Source organism: Musa acuminata, chromosome BXJ2-1, assembly GCF_036884655.1.
Source record: "Musa acuminata AAA Group cultivar baxijiao chromosome BXJ2-1, Cavendish_Baxijiao_AAA, whole genome shotgun sequence".
Classification (NCBI taxonomy): Eukaryota; Viridiplantae; Streptophyta; class Magnoliopsida; order Zingiberales; family Musaceae; genus Musa; species Musa acuminata.
The window spans coordinates 11,507,478-11,526,236 of NC_088338.1; the positions used below are offsets into that span (position 1 = coordinate 11,507,478).

Consider the following 18,759-nt stretch of genomic DNA (forward strand, 5'->3'; position numbering starts at 1 on the left):
TTGTACATTCTGCTCAAAACTTGATATAGACTGTTTTATCAATTTAAACTAGCAGATTTCACCTTGTACATTCTGCTCAAAACTTGACTGCCGCTTTAGCGGTTTATTGTCTTTAATCCTACAAAGAAATGAGAGACAAAAACTCTTTGTTTTCAAGACCAACAATTTCTTTTATATGTTTATTGTATGTAAAACAATATGGGTTCAATAAATCAACAAATTATCTGCACATCAACACCCACCTGCTTTCATGTAAAAGGACACCATGACATGACCTCATGCACCTCATGATCTCAACAGTTACAAAGGAAAACATTTGGGGCCAATGCTTCCCACAAGACCATAGATTTTTCCTGTAAAGTTTCTTCAAATCCACTTCTCCTATTCCGTTTGGTTTTGTAGGATGGAGTTGGGAGTTGAAGACCAGATGCAACCCATGCTTGATGTTGCGATGCATCAGAGTTCAACCTCATGCAGGTCATCCCCCAGGGAACCACCGTTCTGCTGCAGAGACAAGCTGCTGACTGAACCGGGGTGTGCGGTGTTGCTGGGTGAGGATGTTGTCATACCATGCCCAACACTAGTGGGATTCATCCCAGTGACGTTTTGATGGAGTGGGTTGGTGTAAGTCCCACTCCAAGATGCTGCTCTCATTCTGGATAAGGGACCGTTACCACTCCACGATGCCGCTGCTGCAGATCCTTTGTTTCCAAGAGGTGTAATATTATCCATGCTTGGAACCCGTTGCATCGATGATGAAGATGACGACGATCCCTGCGAGGAAAAGGATGCTTCTGCTGTTGCTGATTTAGATGGTTCTTCGTTATCATTGGTGACTTCCTGGTTGCTTTCTCCTGCTGCATCAGTTTCCCCTTCATCCACAGCTGCAGCTGCTGTGGGCACAAAAAACTTTGCACCAACCAATGGTTTCATGGATGGCACTGCAGGTGACTGGAAAGTGTTTGTCAAGGCACCACCGCCCTTGTTGAATGTATCCACGTATCTGGAAAGTGCCTATCTAATATTAACATCCCAGCAAACCAAATCTATAATGAGACTGCACCATTCAAAATATACCAAGAAATGATAAGAAAGTCAACCTTGAACGAACCCCCATTCTACCACGAGCGGAAAACTGGTTTTGGCTGGGTGGAGTGGGTGGAATTGTCGATTTCTGTTCCAAGGGAACTAAGGGTTTTGCCACTGGCCCTTCCCTGTCGGTAAGGCTTTCCCGCTTGAAAGCATCATTGATGTTGGTCACACTCTTGAAATTGTTACTGATGTTGTAATCAGGCATACCATTCTGGAATGTTGTTGCTGTTGGAGGTGGTGGTAGAGCAGCTTCGGTAGCTGGAGGCTCAGCTCCTTCCTCCACCCATGTCTTAAGTTGTTCGTCATAATAAAATTTGTTTGATTGACCCAATTTTACCTTCACATTACCAGGAATCTGATATACATAAGTAACAAGGGAGAATGCATAATAATAATAATAATAATAATAATAATAACAATAATAATAATAATAATCATCATCATCATCATCTAGAAGCGGCTGTGGCACAACCAATTATATCAAGTAAAATACCTGGCGATGGGATCTTGACACCCACCCCATGGTTTTCTGAAGAAGTTGTGAGCCAATGCGTCCAAAACGTGACCCACCAGATGCAGTCTTTTTGCTTTGTGCACCATCTGAGCTTGAATCCTTCAATGTTAATTTGCTGAGGTCAGTAAAGAACAATAAAGGTTCTCTTTCTTTTAGAAACTATACATTCACAGAATCCATATTGCCTATCATAGTCAGTGGAAGATTTAAAATAAAATTAATATAAAATAACCACAATTTGCTAAACAAGTTGAGCTGCACAAATTCACTTTCACCTAAAAGAGAAGAATCAACCTGCTTTGGGCTTCGACCAAAATCAGGCTCTGAAATGCTTCTGTTGTGCCTAGTCTGTTTACCATCATCACCCTTCCACTCACTCATGGTTTCCACTGATGCTGACGGGACTAAAGAGGACATGGCCATGGTCGACTGACTATTTGCTACTCTTGGGGCAACATAGTAGGTTTCTTTATCATTTACACTTCCCTGTGGCAATGGCGGCAGAGGTGCTGGCGGTGCACCAATCATGCGATGAATGGACCTATCGAAGGTGGTAAACAATTTTCCAACAAGATTTGCAGGAGCCAAGCTGGTACCATAACCACCCTGGATAAGGACAGTCCCAAAAAAAAGGATCAGAGCAAAGCAATAATCAAAGCTGCAAAGATTGGAACTCATTCATAGTGAATTACCTGCTGGTGAGTGCGCAGCCTCTCCTCTAGGGATGATAGCATTGACTTCCACATTTCAACATCAGAAGTACGACCAGAGTTCTTCAGCAATTTTAAAGATGCTTGACAGTACCTATATTAGATCTGATATATGAGTCAAGCAGTGATTTAAAAAGCGCTAGGCGCCAAAAGGTGCCAAGGTCCAAAACCGCCCGAGGCGCTAGGCGCTCGCCCGAGCGAAACAAGACGCTAAAATATTAAAATATATAATATAATTAATAAATATAATTATTTAACAGTATTAAAATCAAAATAATATATCATTAATCTAATAAATACAAATACATTACTGTTACTAGTATACTGTATACTGTTAACAATATTCTTTCGAAAGAGAACGAAGAGGAGTGTAAGGGAAGACCGAGGGTGCAGCGACAGCGGTAAAAGTGAGCAGTGGCAGCGAGAGCGGCGAGCGACGACAGTGGCAACGGCAGCGGCGAGCAGCGGGAGCGGGAGCGGCGAGCGGCAACAGTGGCAACGGCAGCGGTGAGCGGCAACAGTGACAGTGGCGAGCAGCGACAGCGGGAGCGGCGAGAGGTGACAACGGCAGCGGGAGCGGCAACAACAACAGCAGCGGTAGCGTGAACGCAAGCAGGGTTAGGGTTGGGCAACGACAGCTGATATCGGTGCTTTAGTTGGTTCGATTGAACCAACTAAAGCATCGGAGACCGAACCAAACCTAAAATGCTGGTTCGGTCGCCTGGTTTAACCCAAGCGCTCGCTTGAAGCCCCTGACGCTTGGGCTTGGGAGAGCGCCTAGGCGGCGCCTCTTTGAAGCGCGTCGTCTGGAAGTGAAGCGAGGCGCTCGGGCCTCGCCTTGCCTCGCCCGAGCGCCTAGGCGAGCGCTCGAGTGCCTATTGAAATCACTAGAGTCAAGCAAGAAGAAGGGTAAAGAAAATACTACTACTCACTTCAGTGAATCTGAAATCTTTCCAACTTCAGCCAGCATGTAGGCATAGATCAGCTTATATGGTTGGAAAGGTTGTAGGATGAACTGAGAATTTCCAAGAACCTTTGAATATTCATATAGTTCTGTTCTCTGTAAAGACAGTACACACAATCAGTTTTTTGTTCGGTTCTCAACATATATTGGTGTTCAGCACTATGAATTTCAACAAAGATCACATATCGTTGATATCTAAGTTGATGAAAAGGAAATATGTCTTCCAACGAAAAATAATGTGTAAAAGAAAAGGCATAACCATAACCATCTAAGTTGGAAGCTGTTTCATTCTTCAATTATTATCATTCTTTTTAGCTCCAAATAGTTTTGGACTTTCATTGTCACAACAAGCTCCAAAGTTTTAATTAATCCACTACATCAGGAAACAAAGTATTCACTAGTAAATCAACACAAAGCAGATACTTCTTTGATTAACATCTTGCAAGGATGCATTATAATAATGATTTGAATTCCTTCGAACACAATGGAAGTGGTATTTAAAACCAGCATCATTTAAGCCTCGCAGCCACAAAATAAGAAAGATTTGGAATATAACAAAGAAGGGAATCAGAATAAAACAAAAAAAGATACATACCTAAGAACAAGATACATGATGGTTGTTTATACATCATCACTGACTTTAAGAATATCAACGAACAACAGAAATTTTGTTAAGACTTAAATTTTAAACATAAATCATGAAATTGATGGCAACAGAGTTGATACAAACCATATACCTGTTCCCTTGATAATTTTATTAAAGTTAAAAATATATTTAAAACACTATTAAGGATCATTGATAATGAATCAAGCACGCATGCACACATGGAAACTATTGCAACTAGATAAAAGATGTGACACAGACACAAACGTTAAAGCAAACATGCTTGAACATAATGAACACAGAAAACCAACATGACTGAGCATATGCATGTAGCTGACTTATAGGAGTGTGTAGACAGGGGAAAGCCATGAAAACTAATTAACTGAGGATCCAGTAGGTTGCTTCATTGCAACCCAGTCATCATGAGTGATTATGTTCGAATGGCCAGAACAATCTATTACAAGCACAAGCCTTCGTTTTGACCCTCTCAAGATCCTGCGGTGGCAAGTGCCATGTGGCACCAACAAACTTGCCACAGGTGCACCTGTAAGATTGTTTCCTTGCAACCTAAGCATCATAGTGTGAATCATGATAACAATCTTTTTGCTGTTCCAAGACTACAATCTCCAAAGACCCATGCATGGGGTGTTATAATTATTCAACAGATCAGGAGAACTTAAATGACAAATCCCCTACAACATTTTTAGCACAGCAGTTTGAAGAGGCATTGCATATTTTTACTCCTATAAACAAACAAAAAGTTAACCAAAACCAGAAAGCATCTAAAATGGTGGCTAAATTAATATTATTAGAATCATTTGTGTGCTCCGAAATCAAATCTAACAACATACTGGAAGGCAATAGTTAATGAAAAATTACTATAACATAACAGAAATTGTAAACTGAAAGGACAAAACCTGAATAGCGTCAGGCGTCACATATGTTCTGGGATATTTCCAGTGATCTGCACCAATAAGACAGAGTCTTGCACTGTCTGAATACAACTCAATATTTTCTTCAGCAATCAAATAACATGTGTGTGCAGCAGTTACCTGCATAATATGACTTAGGTAAGATGTATCGTATTGAAAGGAACTAGGTAAACAACACAAATGATATGATAAAAGCATAACTACGACATAAAAGACAACTACAAACCTCTCCTCTCTCTTTCCATAGGCAATCTCCAAGATGAAGAATTACAAGTTTATCATCCTTAGTTCTGTTTGCAGTAATGATGGCCAAATTTTCTTCCCACTCATCCAACATACCACTGGCTTGAATCTGACAGTCGATAGAAAAGCCAAGTGAGCTCAGAATTCTGAAGCACATCCCAAAAGAATCACGTTATGATCATGAAATATGTTTCTCTATCTAATCTGTTAAAAATGTGGTGCAGGAGCATGGAGGGGCTCTGGGAGCAAAGAAAATATTTTATTTCTTGTTCTAGAATTTAATAACGATGGGAGGGAGTAGAAAGTAAGAAGAAATATACCTAAACTCACTTCATATCCTAGGTGTCTACTGTCTAGGTCTCCTATCAGATGTGATTCACATATGGAATCACACCATTGGGAATAAATATCAGACTCGTTACTCCTGACGATAATGATCCCTCACCGCCCACAATTGAAGGAAAAAAAAATCATTCTTTTGGAAATGTACTTGATATAACCTACAGACCCGAAAGTACAAGAAGAGAAAAGGAAAAACTGATATTGTGAAAAGGGTGGTCTGGTGCTAAGCTAAGTAAAATAAGGTTAAGTTTTTCAAAGGGAATCAGTTTTTAATCCAGAAACTAGATGGAAATTGATTTCATATACGAATCATGAAGAAACTTGCAATACAAAAATGAGAGATTGGGAAAATATAAATAAATTAGTAATATGGATGTATATGGAATTAAAGCACCACGATCTAACAGAAAATTTATAACCTAAACCAAAGCAAGAAATTTTTAATCCATGCACCAGAATTTATCCAAAAACTTTTGCTGTTTAGCATATGAACAAGATGAAAGCTGAACTGGTTGAAATCAACAGAAGTGATGCACATCTGGGTTTTTATTTTTAAGAATAAAATTTGGCAGTTGAAAAGATGCATATTCACAGAAGCAAGCAGAAAAATCAAGCACACATGTAATTTTGATCAAACAATGATCATAAGATGATGTTTAAATTGTAGGTCTGCTCTTCTAGGCATCACTCTCGCAAACAGCCAAGAGAATCTTCCAGAAAACTGATTTTGTGGTAAATATTACTAATAAAGAGCAAGGAAAGGAGTAAAGGTTTATTGGCCGGTCATATTGATTGAACATACACTGACTTTGAATCAAACTGTGAAAAGTTCTATCAACAAAAAATATCTCATACCTTCAGTGCATTAAGGGGAGTAAAAGAGAACATGCAACTCAAATTGTGATTAGCAATTATATTCCATAACTATAAATGTTTAAATCACTTGAAACAGCAATTATCAGATCTACCAATACAAGGTGACCAAATTGACAATTGGCCTTCAATCAAGACTTTAAAGTTTCTATTGAGTTGAAAGTAACCTCATTCCCTGAGTATAAGAGAACAGTCATACATCCAAATGAAAGGTAATTAGCATTTTGTTTTTCAAAAGTAAACATCGAGTGTTAAAGATCTCACCTCTGCAGGCTGTCTAGGTGAAGCTACAGATGAGCTAGTAACTAGATTGTTCATAGAAAATATATCTGCAGGTTGCCCAGCAATAAGAAGGCACAGTGTTCGTAGAGGTGATCCAAATGTAAACTGATGTTGTGCCATCCTCTTCACCATATCAACATAAAACTGCACCCAGAGTATATATTGGAGCAAATAAAGAAATCAGCCAGTTATAGTCAATCAAATGAACATGAGGTAATAATATCTGCAAACACATAAGAATTTTTCAATGTAATTTTAGCAGAAATGAGCAAACAAGTGCACCACCTTGTCCCCAAGCTGTGCAGCAAGAACAAGTGCAGGGCCCCACAGATGACCTTCTTCTGCACATTGGAGGGCCTCTTTCCTTCTACCAGAAACAAGAAGGCTCTGTACCTTAGTAGCAGTTGCCTGAAATAGGGGCACATAATAAAGGCGTCTGAAGGCTGTTCATCAGAGTATTTTTAGCTAAGCTTGATGAATTGAAAATACCTGAAGTTGTCCTTCTGATGGAATGTTAGTCAAACAATGAGAATATATACCATACTCTCCTAAAGGAGCATTGCTCATTTTAGACGATGCCAAAAGCTTAGTAACCGCCATCTCTGGACTATTTACATCCTATCAAGTTAAAAATCACATCCGAGTCAAAAATACAAATGCTGAACTTTAAGAACTCTAGGAGGAAAAATTACGAAAATGTATGTTTGTCCTAAATAACAAGTATTCTTTTCCTGAAAGAATAACTTCCCCTTGAAGGAAATGTTTTGTCCAATAGATACAGACAATTAAGAAAATTGCAGGCAATCAGTTGAGTACAGCATGAACAAATGGCATGTGGTAACTCGTATTTGCAACCATCAACATATCTATTCCTCGCTGAAGGCCTATCTGTATGTCTAACAGCCTATAACTGAAAACCTACCTGTATGTCTAACAATCCTTAGAAGTAAAGAACACAAGATGATTATATCAAGATGATAAGATGGGAAAGGTTGGCTCTCTGCAAGATTTTCAGAACTAATTTATGGTGGATAAAAATTCCAAAACAGTTAACCTAGTTCTCAAAGAAGTCAGGTTAGCCATCAAGGGGTTGCATACATTAGCTCATGCTGTCACAGCAGTTTTACGAGATTTGACCAGCTGTGATAGAAAAAAATACAAAAGCAATGTAACTGCATTTAGTAACTTAATCAAAGAGATTAGGCAAGAGTATCCAAAAATGTTACTATCTTAAAATTGTGTGAAAATAACCACCCAAGCTTTATCCAAGATGTCACTCTCTAGAGTATACACACATTATTTGGACAAGGATCAAAGAATCTTTTGACTCCATTTTTCATGTTCCATGTTAGAGCATTAAGTGTTACCTGGCTCGTGTAATCCAAAATTGGCCATAAAATACCTTCTCAAAATGACCCAAGCTTGCAAGGAGGAAAAACATTTATGAGTGTGTACCCACAGAATCTTTAATTTTGATTTATAAAATGCCTTCTGAATCAATTTTCTTAACTGATTGGAGCTCATTTGTTCCATAAATTTGTGCACCAGTCATAACCATGTCTGCTATTTGATAAGCAAAATCTTATGCATATGCATGCAAATACAAGTCAAGTCTATCCACATCCAGACATCTGAAAACCTCAATATGTTTCAAAATATCTGAGCAACCTATTTTAATCTAAGGAAAGATCTTATTTGATTAATTTCCTTAATATGAATGCTCAAATTCTTCTTTCTCGCACAATATTTTGTCAAGTCACTCGATCCAGAATATTATCATTGATAATTCTTAAAATTATATGTCAGTAGCATATCATCCATATTGACACTAAATCAAGTTTATTCCTTATTCATTGACATCTAATTTGCAATTGTATATAATTACAAGATTTAGTGAGTCTGATATATGTATCTGTGTTCAATGGGTTCAAACAGTTAAAAAAATCTTACCATATATCCACTGAATTTTAATGCCTACAGGAAACAAAAAAACTTAATAAGGCTTATATTTGTATAAGTGAGCAGAATCTAATAAATAATCATCAGTCAAGTCCTGCTGAAATACAAGATGTTCATCACAAATTATCAAAGAATAAGAGGGTAAGAGCTATAGCCATCCAGGCAACTTCCATTAAGAGATTAAAGAATCATGCAAACTTCCACTTCACTTACAAACTAAATAACCAGAGATTACTAATTAATTACTCAGAGTGACTGGCAATGTGTTTCCTTGTATTATCTGCAACATGTTTTAGAAGAAGTTCCTGCATCAAGGGAAATCAGCAGTGGTGACCCCTCTGTAATGCAATTAAATGTTACTTTATGTTATAGCCTTCATCATCACCACCATTATCACCAAAAAGACCTAAACCATATCCATATATGGTCGTCATTTGCTGTGACCCACCAATTTAGTGAACATACATAGGAAATATTGAATGTCACACAACAAATTTGCTATTAAGATGAGAATGTGATCTGATACTGGGAACAAAAAATCGAGGCTGTGAGGACAGCAACTTAATATAAATCAACCAAACCGAGATTTTCAAGGTATGCAAAACTTAAATTTTATTATCCAGGAATAAGAAATCCAAACAAGAGACACATACAGTTCTATGAAAGACCAAGTTCATGAAACTTTAGTGTAAGTTCAGAACATCAGAGAGGCAAATAAAGCATTAGCAGATAAAAGAGTTCCACATAAAGACCGTAAAGGGATGAAAATGTAAGACTATTTGTTAACCATGTGAGTTTTAGGAACAATCTAGACTGGGAAAAGAAAAATGAACATAAAAAATAGTTATTTAATATGAAACAAATGTTATAGAAACCTCTAGTGATGGGTCAGATCCAAAAGGAGATCGAAGTTTTCCATAATGTTGCAGTGATATTTTGAGCAAAGAAAAAAGCAACTTCAGAAGTTTCCCTTTCTGGAACTCAGTGACAGGAGACTCATAGCTTGAGATTCTCTCATCTATCCATTTGTTTGCATCCTTAGTAGCAGCATTCCCACCAGCAAGCGGACCTGGAAAATTCTGATGACACAAGGAATGGAAGTAGTCCAAGACACTACCAGAAACACTGCTGGAAGAATCAACTTCATTCAACACAACTTCAGATAAGCTAAGGATTGAGATTGTGCCACCAGCAGTTTCCTTTTAGATAAAAACAAAGATTAGTTGCAAAACAATTAAATTACAAACTAAATATATGTCAAGTATACTTTGTTAAAATGACGTTAGAAACTTTTTCAGCCCACCTGATTTCCATAGTTCAAGTTGGTTCCAGAAGGGCTAGCATTTGGCATGACTATAAGCTTACCACCAAATCCAAAAGCAACCAAGGCATGTGCAGGACGCCCAGCTGCTGATCTTCCTTCATGAGGAACATAAGAAAACTGAGAATAGGAAGCATTTGTGCCATGAAATGAATGCTGAGAGTAGTCAACTGAGTTCTGATTGCCTAGGTAGCTGTTGGACAAACTTTTATGAATGCTAGGGGCTTGCATTTGATTATTCATTTGGTACAAGCTTTCCCCATGAACAGCATTGTGAGGCCTCGTGATGCCGTTACTGCTGCCAAAATTGTGATCCACAACAGGCTGAAATTTTCCAAAGCCTAAATTTTGATCCGTATGACTTCCAGCATGCATGGTTGGACCGTAAAAGCTCCCTATTTGCTGCTTTCTGGATAAACCTCCAGACTGTCTATTTTCACCAACTTGTTCAGCCTGCAGCACGTTCGGCTGAACATAGCTGCTTGTTGGATTATTCCAACCGTCGCCAAACTCTTGGCTTCCCAGGACACCATCAGCGCTTTGTTCAGGTTGGCCAAATTCATCACTTACATTGTAGTTCCCCTCTGAGACGCCAGCTGAAGCAACAACCTCATTCTGAACTATAGTTGGTGCCATCTGTGTAGTCTGAGAATATGACTCAAGAGTACACCACTGTTGGGTATTTGTGTCGTAGTACCAACCTGGATATTGAGGATCAAAGACCATATTAGGTGGGTATTCAGTGCTCCCCTGATAACCAAGGCTCCAGTTAGAAGTAGTATGCAATGTACTCTCTTCTGCAATGGTTTCCAAGTAGGATTGTGAAGCCTGCTGAAGATATAGGACATCTGAACTCCCCGAATTGGAATCAAAAACAGCAACTTCGCCATTGTCCTTGAAATTCCCCTGTGAATTCACAGCAGATGCATCATAGCTATTAAACTGAGTATTTGTGGTTGCATCATGAGCATCCAGCTGATACCACTGCCCAGTGCCAGCATCATACTTCCAACCAGGATAAATACTCTCCCAGTACTGTGCATCTCCATCAATGTTCTGCTCGGTAGCCGAACCAAAAAGTTGTGTATCTTGGGCACTCAAAGAACTTGTATATGTGTCAATATTTTCAATTTGATTGTCCACAGGAGCAGAATTTGGGTCACAGTTGGATTTCAGTTTATCAGCAGATGGATCAGCATTTTCAGCAAGGAAGTCTGAATAGGTTTCCAACCCAACATTGTCTAACTGCTGTGAGCTGACACTGAATGCACTCCATTGGACCTCCTTTACGCTTGTTCCCTTAGATCCAACATTGTTAAAGTTTGATAGACTTTGTGCTCCGGCATCGATAGTGCTTCCAGATGAATTTTCTGATGGTACTACCATATCAACAGGAGAATTAGAAGATGCACTGTCCTTACAGACCAAAAGATCCTTCTTTGGAGACTCAGAAGACTGTAAGGTCCCACTTTGTGGCGGACCATTTGATTCGGAAACCAATCCAGCATTGCCAGGATCCTCCAACGATGTACCAACATCATCAAGGCTGAGGTTAGATATATCTCTAACAATTTCTTTGGGATGAGGAACAGATCCCTCCACACCAAAATCATCATCCACAAGCTTGTCAAAGAAATCCTCATCGGTCTGGTCTTCCACTTGGAACGGAGACGGAGATCCCATTCGATCGCAAACAAGGCAAAGCTACAAAGTTTTTCCCTTTGCCCCGATGGCAAGTACAGCAGAGATTTTCTTGATCCAAGAAGGACCGACCTAATCAAGCAAAACCCTCCTCACGAAATCAAAATTATTAGAATCCACCTGGAAGACGGCCCAATCTTTGTAACCTCAGCTTAAATTCGACCAAAATTATATCCAAAACCCTAGCAGATCTCTAACCTTATTCAAAGATTGCGGATCCCCAACGGAGAACAAAATCACAGGTCGCCACGGCGAGCTGAATCATGGGAATCTTCCCATCTCTGCCGATCTGACACCAAAAAAAGAAGCGAAAAGAGGCAAATTCGCGGGGATTCGGATGGGAAAGACCAATCAGTCGCTAGAGATTAGGACTTACCGGCCCAACCGCTAGAATCGAAGAGGACTGGAGCAATCAGAGAGAAGAGAAACGAAGGGGAGGAACCCTAGCTTGCGATCCAGCCGACATCTCGCCACCCACCCTGAAGCCTCTGCGTTTTCTTCCCCCTTTTTTTCCCCTTATTTTGTTCCTTTTTTCCCCGTATTTTTCGGTTCTCTCCCAATTTTATGTTATGACACGGGGAAACGGGAACGGGAAACGGGATTAATTGAAATGTAACGTGTACTTCGTGCGTGAACGCGGAGCTCCTTCTACGCGCTTTCTGAACCGCAAGCATGCGGGCCCGGCACTATTAGAGAATTGGGCCCATCCGTTGGTGGTCGAGCGAAGCAGAGGCCGCGTAGGATGAACGGGGTGGCCTTTTGATCGACTCTGATTTAGTTGGACCTTTACCTTGACGCCGGTTTGACTCGGTTTCCGGCCCGATGAACCGGTTTTAATGAACCGGATCTTAATTTAAGATTACTCATCATGCGTAATTTACTAATCTATCTAACATGGACTAATCAACTCTAAATTATTACATCTCGTCACATCTTTGATGACTTTCGTATTACAAACTGAGCATTATAAACCAAGAATAAATTTGACTTACTTTTGCTAATTATTTTCCTAGCACATCATTCAAAATAAATGTCATGATACTAATTATACTCATTTGTTTGAAAATAAGTCAAAATACAAATAAAATGATTTAATAAATAACATAAGCAATTCTATGGACGAACTATTTTGCCAAATGTTGACCGACTCTCATGATTCACATCAACTATTTATATTATTAATTCTTATTTTCTCACTTATTATTAAACCAAACACCCTTACAATACATTTGGGTTAATACCATGTAATATTATATTAAATAAAGAAAGTAATAACAGTGCATATGAGATTAATATAGCATCAGCAATATCCTTGTGTATGAGATTCTTGGATCCATATTTTCCATCAATTAAATTCTAATTAACAAAATAAAAAAATTTCCTAACGAATTAAATGTAAACTTGATTTTTTTTCTATTATCTTAATTACCCTATATAGTAATTAAAAAATATAATTAAAATATTAAATTTAAGAATATTTTATATATTAAATTTGTTACATTCAATTGAGACTAAAAATTATATAAAAGAAATGGAGTATGAATATAATCAAGCCCTATCCTCTCAACCGGCATCTTATAAATAAATCATAAATAAATTATATCGATTTATTTATATATGATTTTACTAGGTATATAGCATCAGTTCCTTAAGACTAAAGAAACCTCTTAATCCTTCTCCTTAACTCATCTAGTTCCTGATCTTATCAATCGTTCATCCCCTGTGACAATGCCTTTCTAACCAAAGATGTTATCTACGCCAAGGCCAACAATGATCCCCTTTCTTTGTAATACTATCTTAAGCGACCAAAGTCTCACCCTCTATGCAAGCCTCTCCCTAATGATTCGATTCAAGCTTATCATTGCCTCACTCGAGGTATATTATGATCCTAGATCCGAAAGAAATCCAAAATGTTGGAAGTCGCTGGAAGCTTTGCATCTACGGTAAATTCTTCGACAAGGCTCCACCCATATAGTTTATTAAGATAAAATTCCCACCTTTGTGGAAGCTGAAATTAGAAGTCCAAATCATCGACCTTCTTGTAGGTTATTTGTACTTTTGCTTTCGATCCAAGATTGACTTGATAAACACATTAACCGAAGATCTATAGTTCCTTCATGGATAAGCACTCAACCTCTTACATTGGAGAGAAAGTTTTCGACCTCTAAATGAGACCATGAAGTCAGCTCCCATCTGAATACACTTTCCTGACCTTCATATAGAACTAATACACACTAGGCTCATCTAAATTGTGGTAAGCATTGGCACTCCCCTCAGAGTGGATGCTATCACCACCTTTGGTATAAGAGCACGACATACAAGGGTTTGCATATTACCCGACTTCTCTCTACCTCTTTCCAAAGATATTTGGGTTAGAATTAGCTATTCCAACTTCTTTCAAATGATCGCCCATGAAAACTTACCTAATTTATGTTTTTTTTATGGATAAAACCTATCAATGTGTAGTGAGTAAGTTGTTTGAGCAACCAACCATTCATAGAAAGGAAGACGCCGGCGAGTAAAGCTGGAATGTAGAGATTGATGTGAAGTTAGAACTTAGGCCATTATACATGTACTGGATCAAAGTCCAATATATGTCTCACTATAGTAGCTGTTTTGGGTTCACAATGGCTCCATCTGATCCTTCACTCTTGCCTACTAACCTCTCTCAGAACCAATTCCATTGTGAGGAAAACAAGGCTCAACCTTTTCCAAACCACAACGTGCTCTCTCTAAATTAGTCATTGTTCTCTTTCAATCTATCCCTCCATCTCATAACATTTACTTACTTTGTTGCTCCCTTGTATTAACTCCCCTCCTTCCGCCCAAGATTGTGCAATGGCGGAGGCATCCTCCACCGATGCCCTACCCTAAGTGTCACCATCCTTTCCTACTACTTCATCATCCAACTCACTTCTTTTAAAATACGATACCTAAGCCCTACACAAAGATCAAACAAAACCAAGGCTAAAAGCTCTCTTGTCCCATCTTCTCCTATTAAGACTTCTTATGACACATTTAACCCGTTTCAACTCTCTAGCCTACGAGGAGAGCACTAAATGCTCCCCTTACCCCCTGGTTCATAGAGAGCCTTTCTTATTCTCTACTTATTCTACTTCATTGAAACATATTCCATTCAAACATATATCCACTGAAGAACCCCTCATAAGATTCATCATGCCAAGAAGAGGACCACTTCAATAAGCTCATAGAAAGTGTCATCAAAGCTTTCCAATACAGCACTGACTCTATAACCGAAGATGAACAATACTTCTTGCTAAAGGAAGATGATCCATAGTGGTCAAGGATCATCCATAAGACAGGGTCTAAATCCTACATATCGTTATCTTAGAGAAGTAAGGTGAACTCAAGTTTTATTTCTTTACCCGACTCCTTAAAACTAGGTTCTCCTTCCTTCTCTATCTTTGATAAATAAATCATTCAATATCTTCTTATGGAATTACTGTAGTGCTATTGAAGTGTCTGGTCTAAATTTATCGGTTATTATTAAATAACAATATGTCCATCCTCATTCTCTTAGAATCACACCTCTAGCAAATAGAAGCAAAAATATTCCTACATAAGTCGGGTAATAACTAGGAAGGTTCTATCTTCCCAACCCAAGGTTGGTCGGGAGTTTTCATTATTACTTGGTTCTCTTACAATCTCAAAATCTTCTCGATTAGTATTTTCTCTTGATTTCTATACTTAATAGTGGAACAAAAAGATATGCATACATGGCTCCTCTCTATAGTTTATGCCAGTACAATTTCATCATCTCGCAATCTTTTTAGTATTTTCTTTCGAGCCTTGGGCTTTTCTAATATATCATAGATGATTTTTGATAACTTTAATTGAATAAATTCCTCTTTTGATAAATTAGGAGGTAAATATTTTCAAGTTAATAGATTAGTTTTTGCTTTCAGGGATTTCATTTATAATTATAATTTTTTTGGGCCTCAGAATTTTCTAGATCATATTTTACATGGTGTAATAGTAGGTCCAACTAATCTCATATTTCGATCGAATTGGATAGAGCTCTTGCAACTATTGATTGGCTTTTTGTTTTTTCGTATGCTATTGTTAAGCATCTCCCCCACATTCTCCTCTCCTTATCCTTCTGAATCCTGGTTACTAACTCCCCTAAGCATTTATACTCCTTCACATTTAATCCCCACTAGCTTGAATACCCTATTGTTTATAATTTGGTTCAAGGCTCTTGGAATCTTTTGGACTCTAACTTTTACTCTCTTAAAACCTTCTACCAAGCCCTGTTTGTCCTTGAATTCAAGCTGATTAACTGGAAGAAGAGAGACCTTGGTAATATTAAAAATCAACTTAAAGACATCCGACACAATACATTATCTCTCTCCTAAGCTAAAGGAGAATCATTCCCCTCTTTTAAATGAAGATCAAACCAATCTCATCATTCTTAATAGTAAGTTCACGGCTCTTTCAAGATATGTCCACATGAAATAGCTCTCTCGAGAAATCCAACTGGCTTAGCGATGTTGATAAAAATACTAGATACTTACATAATATAGCTAGATAGAGGTGTAGGGCTAATCACATCCACCTCATCATCAAGGAAGATGGTTCTTCGGTGGAGAATCTTCCTTCCATATCTGTCATCTTCATTGATTGATATTATAACTTTTGAGCCCCCTAGACCTTGCATAGCAACTCGGACACAAATATTTAACCTTCCATTCCGACCATTCCCATCCAATCCCATCTATTTATTACTAACCCCTTCTCCCCCATAGAAATCCATAATGACCTTATTGGTATGAGATAGAGCAAAAGCCATAGCTTAGACAATTACACTACTGAGCTCTTCATAAGCTACTAAAGTATTATTCATTCTATTCACCAAGCTTTAATTACTTCTACACTAATATCATCCATTCCCTAGTTTTTATTTCTAGGATCCTTAACACTTCCAAGGTTACTATTGACTATAGGCCCATCTCCATTAGCAAAGTTCTCTATAAGATTATATATAAAGTTCTTACAAATAAACTTAAACCCTATCTCAATTCAATTATTAATCATAACCGATCTGCATTCATTGCAGTTCGTTTAATCCATGATAAAATTTCTAGTATATATGAACTTTTCCGCTCAATGTATCACTCTAAAGGTAAAGCTCTATTAATTCTGATTAAATTGGATAATTCTGATTAAATTGGACTTTACCAAAGCTTTTGACGCTATACTTTGAAAAGTAATCTTGGACTGTTTTGAATGAATGAACCTTCCTCTAAAATTTACATCCTGGATTCAATCATGCATTTCATATCCTACTTTTTCATGTGTCATTAATAACTTTCCCTCTAGTTAGTTTAAAAGCTCTCATGGAGTGAGGTAGAGAGATTCACTTTCCACTCTTCTCTTTGTTTTGGTCCAATAGAACCTTACCAGAATCCTTGAAGAGTTTATGGCCAACAAAAAGATTATTTCCTATGATATTATAAGTTTCAAAATTTCTCATCTCATATTTATAAATGATGTCCTGTTAAGCATCAAGGCTAGTGATACATCCGGTCAAAATCTTATCAAAGCCCTTAACATTTGCTCCTTAATTAGCCTCCAAATTAATAGAAACAAGTCAGTCATCCTCTTCCCTAAATGTTATAATCCTGAAATCAAACACAAGATCTATAACACGTTAGGAATTAAGAAATGCTCTAGACCTCTTAAGTACCTCAACGCATTCATCCATCACTATCGTCTTTCTAATATGTTCTAAGGCTAGCTTATTTAAAAAGTAATTAATCAGCTCAATGGGTGAAATAGAAGGGGTACTTTCCCAAATCGATAAAGCTATTATTTTCAACTCTCTTGAACATTTGGGTAAAAATTTCTCTTTAATCTCTGATATTTTGTTTGGAATAGTGATCAAACTCACAACAAGATATCTCTCGTAAGTTGAAACTATATTAACAGACTCAAAATTAAAGGTGGTCTCGAGATCAAGAACATCAATCTTGTTACAATAACCATATATACCAAAAACTTTTGTCCCTTCCTAATCTAGTATGTCAACTAAGGATCTCTTAGCAAAGTATTATTTCATCTATTCCTAATAAATACCTAATCATAAAACCTCTTCCTCGGGAAAGAATATTCTTACTTCCATTTTTAATGACCCATAGATTTTCAATACCCCAAATTAATCCTAAATCTCCCTCCTCCTTCCATCGGATCAATGATCTTATGATCAACAACCACTATAGCATTAGCCTCCTAGGCTTCCTATTTGGCCAAGACCTTACCCAAACCATCCTTTCCATTTACTTTCCTTTTGATCCCTATCATAATTTTTGAATTTGGATTTTATATCCCATAAGAACAGTGACACCCAAAAATATATATAACTTTCTAAAAAAAAAAAAATCTAATTTTGGATATATTATCCTAATACTATAAAATTATATTTCATTATTTTTTTATAATTTCAATTAAAACTCTGTAAAATATATCTTCTATTGATTATTTTTTTCTCGGAAAGCACTAAGTTATCACACCAATTTAGTCCTTTTGATTTCTGACTGTATAATTCATAATTACACAAGAAAGGGGACTTTCATTGCTAATAATCTCTAGCTCTTTTAAAAACATAGAAATAATAATTATCTTTTATATCCTTCGTTCACAAATCGATATAAAACTTCAACTCTCGTTTTGCCAAGCCATTCCATCAGCCTCTCAGTCCTTCGTATTATTATACTGTGATGGCTGTTATGTCCCAATTCCTGCCTTGCAGGTTCAAGCACAAGCACCTCCAATTGCACAACCTTCAGGCCGACGTTGTCTAACTGGCTTAACCCTTTGCCATCCTTTGAAGCTCTCAAAGCATCAAAATTTCCAACTCAAAGTCTGCTCAGACTCTAATTCGTCGATGAATATTCTCACCGAAAGCCTCAAGTCTCCCCTGATTGCTCTACCCACTTTGTCTCCGCTGTGCAAATTAACTATTGGTAGACAACCTCCTGCCTCACATACTAACTAATTTAGGTAGACAATATAGTGCCCAAAAAAAAAAACGAGTCCAGTCACCGATCACAGTATAAGTCGGTTATCACCTTCCTCTGCTGGCACGAACGAACCGCGGAGGATTTGGATTTGTTGCCGGATTACTATCTAGAGCATCTCTCGGGTTAGTTGGGGCGAAAACGCATCCACCAAACTCCACCCCGCGGTGAGCGGAACCCCGCGA

General features: G+C 37.9%; 1 protein-coding gene across 2 annotated transcripts; it reads right to left on the reverse strand.

The window, feature by feature from the left end:
• Positions 1 to 145: 145 nt before the first annotated feature.
• Positions 146 to 12,055, reverse strand: LOC135598930 (protein transport protein SEC16B homolog). 2 transcript variants are annotated; one of them, XM_065093433.1, is made up of 15 exons: positions 11,914 to 12,055; positions 11,736 to 11,826; positions 9,819 to 11,657; positions 9,391 to 9,714; positions 7,046 to 7,174; positions 6,842 to 6,964; positions 6,539 to 6,700; positions 5,043 to 5,168; positions 4,802 to 4,936; positions 3,249 to 3,376; positions 2,299 to 2,410; positions 1,901 to 2,212; positions 1,586 to 1,705; positions 1,101 to 1,447; positions 146 to 1,003 (listed from the first exon to the last, which is right to left on the reverse strand). In XM_065093433.1, the coding sequence occupies exons 3-15, from the start codon at positions 11,517 to 11,519 to the stop codon at positions 457 to 459; spliced, it is 4,266 nt and encodes a 1,421-aa protein (XP_064949505.1). In that variant the 5' UTR covers positions 11,520 to 11,657; positions 11,736 to 11,826; positions 11,914 to 12,055; the 3' UTR covers positions 146 to 456. The 2 variants fall into 2 exon arrangements, with proteins under 2 accessions (XP_064949505.1, XP_064949506.1); XM_065093434.1 differs by having other exon boundaries at positions 1,101 to 1,429; positions 9,819 to 11,826.
• Between the last annotated feature and the right edge of the window lie 6,704 nt (positions 12,056 to 18,759).